This window comes from Glossina fuscipes, unplaced genomic scaffold, assembly GCF_014805625.2.
Source record: "Glossina fuscipes isolate IAEA_lab_2018 unplaced genomic scaffold, Yale_Gfus_2 174, whole genome shotgun sequence".
Classification (NCBI taxonomy): Eukaryota; Metazoa; Arthropoda; class Insecta; order Diptera; family Glossinidae; genus Glossina; species Glossina fuscipes.
Window position 1 is genome coordinate 482,864 of NW_023998517.1, and position 9,103 is coordinate 491,966.

The following is a 9,103-nucleotide window of genomic DNA, read 5'->3' on the forward strand; positions in this document are numbered from 1 at the left end:
AAAGAAACACACAGTAGAGATAGACAAGGAAAGTGAACGGGAGAGAATTAAAAATTCTAAACAAAACATACAAACGAAACTTTACTTCTTTCAAAAGTATTTGAAAAAACTGGTAACTCTGCAGAATCTAAAAGTAAATTAGCTTGTTTCAGGGGTTCCGTAGTGGCAACGTTTGATACAATTATTTCGATAGGTGACTAGGTGTAGGCGTTAGTTCGTGTATGTATTTCTAGTGAAATATTTTTTGCGAAATTATACATACTATTCAAAAATTTTCATTAGTTGCAACTACATAAGTTTTGTATTAAATAAATTCACTATAAAATAATTTGATTCTCAAAGGAGCAAGCTGAGTTGGGTTGACGCGTCTGAGTGAATCATTGTCGTTGTTGTAATTCACAGCACAACAACAAATTAGCACTTTGCTAAATAGAAAGATAAAACAGGAAGTAAATTGCGGTTGAAAGCGTTAGTTAATTACAGCATTACAAAGAAGGTGAAAAATGGCGACGGTGGATGTAACGCGATCGGAGCTTCAAGAGCTGCAGTTGAAAGGGGCTCAAGTGGCCGATGAGTCTCTAGAAAGTACCAGAAGGATGGTAAATTATATGGAGGAGAGCAAGGAGGCTGGTATACGTACATTAGTGGCTTTAGATGATCAAGGTAAGATTGTGAATTGGAAAAATGGTTACGAATACTTCACTACGTTGAAACATGCCAGTAACTAATGCAAAAAATTCTTAAATTTATTAATTTAAGAAAAAACTGTTAAATTAAGCAAATCATTAACTTAACTATGTATGGATTTCGTCTATAGAATTGTTCAAATTTTTACTTTTATTGTGAAATATCGTACTGTAGGTGAGCAATTGGAGCGCATTGAGGAGGGTATGGACCGAATTAACGCTGATATGCGTGAGGCTGAGAAAAATCTAAGTGGAATGGAGAAATGTTGCGGCCTTTGTGCGATGCCTTGGAAAAAAGTAAGCATTAAGGATGACGGTGGTAATGCTTGGAAGGCTAATGATGATGGCAAAATAGTTAACCATCAACCGCAGCGAATAATTGATGAACGTGAAAGAGGAGGCATAGGAGCTCCGCCACAAACTGGCTACGTTGCTCGTATTACTAATGACGCCCGCGAAGATGAGATGGACGAAAATTTAGGTCAAGTGAATTCGATGTTAGGTAATTTACGGAACATGGCTTTGGATATGGGTTCAGAACTGGAGAATCAGAACAAACAAATCGATCGTATTAACGCCAAAGGTGATGCAAACAATGTGCGAATGGATGGCGTTAACAAACGCGCCAACAACTTGCTCAAAAGTTAAAGAGGATTTCTTCGATGGTTTCCTATATTCGAACTCAATCAGAAGGTTTGTGATTTTATCAATTTGCCGCAATACATATACATTTTTTATGCCGCATTATGTCAAACTATTAAGCTATTTTAATACCTAGTTTTATTTTTATCTAATTGACTTTTCTTGCTTGAAACAATGCTTAGGGAAATATATATAAATACGACTTAATATTAGTGCCATAAAACTATCTATTTATACGTGTACATATAAACAAATTTCATATAAAGAATTTTTGTCTTCGGACGATACAATGTCGTTAAGCTCATAATATAGTGTGTATAAAGCAAACGGGGTAAGACAAGTAGAAAATGAGAAAGGCTTTGATTAGATACTATCATCAATATGTTTGTAAAACTGTCATTATGTTTCTGTGAATTACGATATTTATGGACTTTTTTCTTTTGTTCTACAGCAAAAAATAGATTCGATTATAACCAATATAAAAAGCACACAACAGCAAAAAAGACATTATAACGAGGCACAAAAAGTATATAATGAACAACAACTACAACAACAAGAAGAACATCAACAAAAATAACAATCGCAACAATAATAATTGCCACAAAACAAAGTAACTAAGGCACATCGTTAAACTCACTCTATATTCTTATTTTAGAAATACACAGGTTGTCCTTTTTACACAACCCACCATCTTTATATACGTATATATATATACATTGGTATGTATTAACCATCATTTAAACTTTTATAATCACCATTAGCAAAAAAAGTATTTAGAAACTATACTAATACGGAATTAAAACCAATATTAAAAACTAACTAAAAGAAGAAAAGACTAACCACCACTTTATATAAAAAAAAAAGTAAAAACTTTTTGACGGGATATATTTTTTTATATGGAATCTGTTTTTTCTACGTATGTAATTGTCCAATTTACACTTGTTTGCCCTTCAGTTTTCCTTAACCGGAAGATTTGATTAATTTTACTGTTAGAAAAGAGAAGAAGGATCTATAAAATTATTCAATAAAAAGAGAAAAATCTACTAAACTCCATTTGTTCAAAAATATGATTTATATCCATAAAAGAACTAAGACGATGCGAAGGATATTTTGAAGAAGTACCGAATCAACACCGAAAAAGCAAACAAGCTTTATTCCTTCAAAGCTGTATTGGGTCGAAGAGGACCAATGCAGTCTGGATACCTGTTGCTATGTAAAAATGTTAAAAATTGAAAGCACAATTTGAAGTTAAATTCGTCGGAATTGGAATTTTTTATGAAAGGAAGAAAATTCGAAATGTAAATCATATTTTCGGACAAAAGAAATATCTTTGCAAATTAATTATAATAATAATAACACTTATCTACCTATATACGTATACATATAAACCACAGTATCATTGTGACTTATGTAATATTGCATTTGTATCTTGTGTACTATTTATTATATTATATTCTCTACAAACATAAAGAAAGAAATTCGTGCTATACACTCTACATATAAATAAATGTATATGCACAATATAAAATCGGAACCAATATTTTATTAGGATAATAATGATTCCTTAACGTTCAAATTATTAACGAAAGAAAAGTAAAACGCATAAATACTTTAAATAAATATACAAAAATTACAATTAATGGCAAACAATAATACCTAGTAATATATGCTCTATTAAACAAAAAAACAAAAAAGTCATAAGAAAATACTTGTTTGTAACGATTATCTCTATACGTATTGTTATTTATTTGAAATACTCTGTTGATATATTCTTAAGTTCTCATATGTATTCTTTACAATAACGTACGACGACTTTTAAGTGATCTTTTAGACAATTTTTCTAATTTTTTTAATTTGCTAAAGTAATTTTAACGGAGGATTATGAAAATACGAGCGTTCACGATTAAATAAATTATGAATAAGAGAGACGAGAATTTGAAAAATTATTAAAATAGTATAAATATGAATAATGTTTAGTAAAAGGCATGTATACTCCCAAGCCATTCTTACATAACGTTTTGAACGACAATAAAAAGAATTCTAAAGTAGAAATTGAAAATTTCGAAAAGTAATTCATCAGAAAATTCATTTTTTTCATTTTCATTTATATTAACGAAACGCTTAACAACCAACCATAGTTCAGTTCAGATATTAAGATACATGTTATGAGTTAGAAAAATTGGAAGGCACTTATGGCAGGAAATCATAATGGCAAAACGTAGACCGAATAACTTTTGGAAAATTTAGCACTGTTTACTTTCTTTTTTTTTTTACTCCTTTGACGAGAGCACCGGAAACGGATATCTTTTTTTTTAATCGATTGATGCCCTATAACATTGCCTATAGTTTCAAATAAATCTTCAGCTGCCACATTAACCCATCAGGGAGCTGCATATAATCGTAATCTAAAATGGTACTGCAATGCCCTTCATTATTATTCGCATCAAAATTTACCAATGATTTCGAATCTCAGTATTCGCACCACTATACACAATGTTCAAGATCAAGTGACCACTGCACTATAGGAATTGAAATCTATTATGTTAAACCTTCGGTCAACATATGAGCATACATATGTGGCATGCTGTGCCATAAATACACAGTAAACATTGCATAAGCTGAACAGTTAATTTTCCAAGGGAAGATATATTAGGCACCCTTAGCAAGTAGACTTGTGAATTCAGCAAAAACATTATAACAGAAATGAAGTTTTTAAGGTTTCAGACCAAAAGAGATAACTTATAAAGAGGGTTAAGAGATTTTTGGAAAAAATTGGAGCACTTCTCATATAAAGCGTTATTTTGAAAAGTCATTATTGAAATAAATGTGGGGTGGGATAAGGTATTTATTGGTATAGTGTTTTTACTTGTTTTATTGTACATTAAAAGAGCTAACTAACGACTGATATATACACATGCATGCTCCCTTATTAGTGCACATATCCAACATTGTTGTGAACATAATCATATTTTTAGGGTCAATTAGTTCTTAGATTCTAGACCATTTTTCAAAAAAAAGATGCTACAAATTGCAGAGAAGAGACCGATAGGAAACAGGAAAATGTCGCGAGATAAACCCCAGGTAATTTTACATTTTTAACAAGAGAAAGGACCTGCAAGACCTTAAAAGTCGATAGACTGCTATCGTCCAATAAGGAGGAAGATTTTCTAGAATTTGCAAGAATCGGTGTAAATGTGTGCTTGAAAATTGCTTGAAAATATGGAAAATTTTGGATCATAATTCTCGTTGGATGAACCGCCGCAGAATTTTATGGGAACTAACCATAGATTGTCATCGTCTAACGAGAAGGAGAACTACACCACAGAATTTGTATGGCCCGGGGATTGGATGTCGCCTGAATATGAAATCGAAGAGACAAGTCCGCGGAAGGCTGTGTTAGAAATGCTGAAAATTCGAAGAGCGACATTAAATGAAGAAAAAGCGCTACTAGACAAGATGGAAATTAATACAATATTGGAACTGCAAAAAGTATTCGAAAAGGTTAAAGGGTGAAAATAAGGAGCTGTGTAAAGAAAATATTTCTACAATACAAAAAAATTAACATTATGCTTACCTTCTCTATATTAAGGAGTAAAGCGCGAAATGAATGCATGCACTTTTGATCCGAGGATTTCATCTCAACGAAACTGTATCAATAAATAATTGAAAATATTTCAATACATTGATTGATTGAGGGCAAACACATAAATTGCTTAGTTAAGACTGACTTTGTGAAAAATTAAAAAAAAAAAGGAATAAAGTAAAAACCATATAGAATGGGACAACATAGATGTAAAGTGCTGCTGCTCACTCCACAGCGCAAGTTGACGTACTTCACGGACAATAATATGCTGAGTTTTTCAAACCCGTCTATGGCGCTTATCTGTGCCTCATGACTTCGTAATGTTCCTAAAAGGAACTGAGGAAATGTTCCTTTTTTTCGATGGATAATGATAATGTTTAACAAACAGCGAAAGTTTGCTCAAAAAGAAGTGCTTGCTCTTCCACTTAATTTTTTTTTTATAATAAAGAGATATTATCAGTGGCTAGCTAAGGACATAAAAGTCTAAAATTATGTGATTTCTACTAACAATTGGTTTATTTTTCACATTTGATGTAATAAATTTTAAGTTCGTTTGGGACAAAGAAGAAAGAAGCACGCTTTAAGAAAGAACTCTGGTAATCATCATTACGTCAAGCGAGTTATTCTCGCTTATTCGTTAATATTTTTATTTTAATTTCGAATTGAAATTTCTTAAATAATGAAATTAAGTTGAGAATCGTAAGCGTTGCCTCAATTTCTAAAAATTTATTTCATAGTTAAAAGACCGATAAGAATACTTAAGTTACTGCGGTAAGGATTTGATGATGAAATTTCAAATAATATTTTACATAATAATTATTTTAAAAGAAAGATACATGGCCTGTCGACCATCTCTAAATTAATAAACTATGGATATTGTATTACTTCAGTCGCTATTTATTAGTCATATTTTATTTCCGTCATTTCATAATGTATGTTAAAGTATATAAAAGTATATTAATGTTATGTGATGTTATTGTGATTTTCTGCACCATTGTTTATATTCTATTAGACATAAATTTGTTGGAGTAATATTTGTGGTTTATTTGCGTCAATAAATATTTAATCTGACTCATAATAAAGAAAACATATTAAAGCGCAAAAAAAAAAAAAAGTGAATTTTTATTTTCGCCGTTTTATTAATTGGTGCTTCCATGTATTCTGATCATTTTTTCGGTTGAAAAAAGCATTTATTTGGAAAAATGGGTGCAATTTATATTAATCAAAACATTTTTCATCACTTTCTACAACATTTTACCGTATTTCTGGCAACATGGCGATACCATGTAGATGGAACGGTACTGATTTGGCAGCCATTCTATCGTCGACCTATTTTCGCATTTCTTCAACATTTCCGGCCAAACAATATCTGAGTACGCTGGGTGCCGCAGAACTTCCCATTCGACCTGCAACAATGTGTCCTTGACAACTCTTGCAACGAAAGGCCGAGCATAGGTCAGGCAAGAGAATGACTTAGTGTTGATTAACCGTTGTTGATGCTCTTTTTTTGCAAAAATTCATTGTTAGACATTTGCAGTAACAGTGTAGTCCAGTTTGGGCAGCTCGTAATACGCTACACTTTCCCGATCCCACCGTATGCATAGCGAAACCTATTACCATGAATATTCTGCTTCGGTGTCAATGCGGATGGCTCGCCTGGATGACTATTTACACTTGGGATTGTCGTAAGAGACCCGCCAAAAGCAGTACGCCATTAAAAACTCTTATTTTAACCGTTATATACATAGACACATCACCATTTTCACCAAATGTCGCTGATAAACACAAATGCGGTCATTTAATAATAGGAAAATTCCTAAGAATGTCAGTAATTTTGTCTTTGAACATTTCAGCAAAGCATAGAGAAGTTTGAAAGGTTGAAAACTGAACCAAAGCAGTGATCGCTTTTTTCTTGGTTCTTGATACCGAGTAAACTCGGTCGTAATTTGAATACAATAGTAGTAAGCAAGAAAAATGCGTAGTTTGTCGACAGTCGTAAACTCTCTACTCGCTACAGCTTGTCCAAAATAAAAAATTATCCAATTTACTCGGCATCGGAAACGCAAAACCGACATCAGTCTACTTGCAATTTGTAATCCGCTTGAGCGGATGCGGCTTAAGAATTACTGCGAGAATTACAAAGTACTGCACTGGTTATGCTGGAAATTGTTTCCAGACTGGCTGACTTTATTTAAGAAAATTACTACTAAAAGTAGAAAATTTTGAAAAACCACCAATTCAATGCAATAAGGAATTTTGTGCCAATTTTGGTAAAATAATTTAGTCGGCTTGAAAGCCAAGCTTGGCAATTGGTTAAAAGCAATTTTTAGTGGCAATATAAGCAATAAATGTATCGTTACTATCAGTGGAACTGGGGCTGGTTAACTCAATGCTGCGCATCATCTGAGTCGTTAAATATATAATGGAACCACGTTTTATCACAAGTTGGGAATGTCCTGGTGAACTAAGTAATCGCTTGCCTTTAAGTACCAGTAAAATACCAGATGACTGCGGCAGCTTTAAAGTATACGGATCATTATCGTTGATTTGTATATGCACAACAGCGAAATCCTTTACGGGTGGTGCAAAAAGTTGAGCATTCGCATCCAAACGTTTGGGTTTAAAAATTTTATATTCTCCCAATTGCCCAGCATAGTTCAACGACTCTAGCAAACGTTCAACGTCTTTATATTTGGGCGTAAGGCCAGCTCGTATAACGTTATCTGAACAAGCCATACATTCCACGCAATCACCGTTAAGATAGGCATGAATTTCATTTGGTCCCAGGTACAACGACTCACCCGGTTTTAAGTATATTACATTTAGAAAGAATAAAGATAGAACACCAACATCGTTAGGAAAATCTTGATTAATTGTTGTAAAAAGTTCATCTAGTCGATATGTGGCAAGGACTATAAGAAGTGAGAAGAAAAACCATAAACAAACATTACGCCAAGCGTAAGTAATTTCCGTATTTTAACCTGGCATATATTTGGTGGTAATACATTTTATCAGCTCAGCTACGTCATCTTCATCGGCGGTCATTAAAGTTGCATAGATTGGTTGTACGGCACCAGGTGTTTTCGTATTTAAGCACTCGATCGATTTGTCGCCCCCTAAAAATCTTTTCAGTGGCGGAAGGATTTTACAAAATTCATATATTTCACAATTTGGACGGAAACCGCAAAGCGCTGTGAAAGGTGTTAAGGCAATGACCAATTCAGGCTTATGATTGGCATCGTACAAAGCAGGACAATTTTTATGCAATTGCTCGGCTTCTTTCTGCAAGTGAGAGAATTTCTTATTCTTATTTATCATTCTTGCAGTGTATTATTCCTTTCCTACTTTATTTGGATGCACTTGTATGCTTAATGATTTGCGTATACTCAAAACTTTAAAGAGATAAGTTAACTTATCCTTCAAAACTTTATCTAATTGTTGACCCGTTGATTTTACAATCGAAGGCCCGCAAGGATGATCACCCATCCATAGCTCCGCATAGGGTTTATTTTCATCAATTTCATAAGCGGGATTGTTCGCTACAATTAGTTGAGCTACTTCAGAATCTTTTCCCAATTTGCCCCAATCGTAATTTTGAATATAAGCGATCAATTCCATAGCGTCTGAAGAGTGAAAAATTATTTAATTTTTGCCTTTTATTCCATATAAGTAAATTCTGTTCTGTATTTGTTAGAATAGCCGGTTTTTGCAAATTTGTGGAGTCAATACTTTGCTCATAGCAGGTTAAGGCGTTATAGCTTGAGGCTCAAAAAAGTCCAAAGCAGTTTGAATGTTTTGAAATTAATAGCTTTGCTGGAATTTTGATTTTTTTCTTTTTTTTGTTAATTTTGCTGCGAGTTTTGTTTTGTTGGCAAAATGTTGAAGACTTTTCTCTTATCTCTTTTATGAATTAATTATTCACCAAATAATAGCCATTGATGCCATCAGAAACAATTTCGTGTAATAGTTTTGAATAATTCCAGTATGGCATCGTCAGTTAATAGCTATATAAAGGTAAAATTCAATAAAAGTCTTCTTTGGACCACGCCCATGTAAGGTATAATGAGAAGAAATTATTGCAGAAATAAGATCAAGCTTTTCTATTCTGAAAATTCTGTTTCTGTATTCTTCTGTTGCAAAATTTATACGAAACACAACAATGAAGACGGAAGACTTTTCTGTTGTCCGTCTT

General features: G+C 33.0%; 2 protein-coding genes across 2 annotated transcripts; one reads left to right on the top strand and one right to left on the bottom strand.

Moving 5' to 3' along the window:
- Positions 1-210: 210 nt before the first annotated feature.
- Positions 211-1,379, top strand: LOC119641711 (synaptosomal-associated protein 25). The gene is made up of 2 exons (XM_038040505.1): positions 211-663; positions 862-1,379. The coding sequence occupies exons 1-2, from the start codon at positions 504-506 to the stop codon at positions 1,332-1,334; spliced, it is 633 nt and encodes a 210-aa protein (XP_037896433.1). The 5' UTR covers positions 211-503; the 3' UTR covers positions 1,335-1,379.
- A 3,305-nt stretch (positions 1,380-4,684) lies between these two features.
- Positions 4,685-8,779, bottom strand: LOC119641710 (mannose-6-phosphate isomerase). Its single transcript, XM_038040503.1, has 3 exons — positions 8,257-8,779; positions 7,893-8,193; positions 4,685-7,823 (listed from the first exon to the last, which is right to left on the bottom strand). The coding sequence occupies exons 1-3, from the start codon at positions 8,527-8,529 to the stop codon at positions 7,225-7,227; spliced, it is 1,173 nt and encodes a 390-aa protein (XP_037896431.1). The 5' UTR covers positions 8,530-8,779; the 3' UTR covers positions 4,685-7,224.
- Between the last annotated feature and the right edge of the window lie 324 nt (positions 8,780-9,103).

What these genes read in the sequence shown, in the direction of transcription:
- LOC119641711 (XM_038040505.1), top strand. Translation starts at nt 504, where the DNA reads ATGGCGACGGTGGATGTAACGCGATCGGAGCTTCAAGAGCTGCAGTTG. An exon ending in AGTGGCTTTAGATGATCAAG is followed by an intron (nt 664 to 861) that starts GTAAGATTGTGA and finishes ATCGTACTGTAG; the next exon opens with GTGAGCAATTGGAGCGCATT.
- LOC119641710 (XM_038040503.1), bottom strand. Translation starts at nt 8,529, where the DNA reads ATGGAATTGATCGCTTATATTCAAAATTACGATTGGGGCAAATTGGGA. An exon ending in TACAAGTGCATCCAAATAAA is followed by an intron (nt 8,194 to 8,256) that starts GTAGGAAAGGAA and finishes TCTCACTTGCAG; the next exon opens with AAAGAAGCCGAGCAATTGCA. An exon ending in TACCACCAAATATATGCCAG is followed by an intron (nt 7,824 to 7,892) that starts GTTAAAATACGG and finishes CACTTCTTATAG; the next exon opens with TCCTTGCCACATATCGACTA.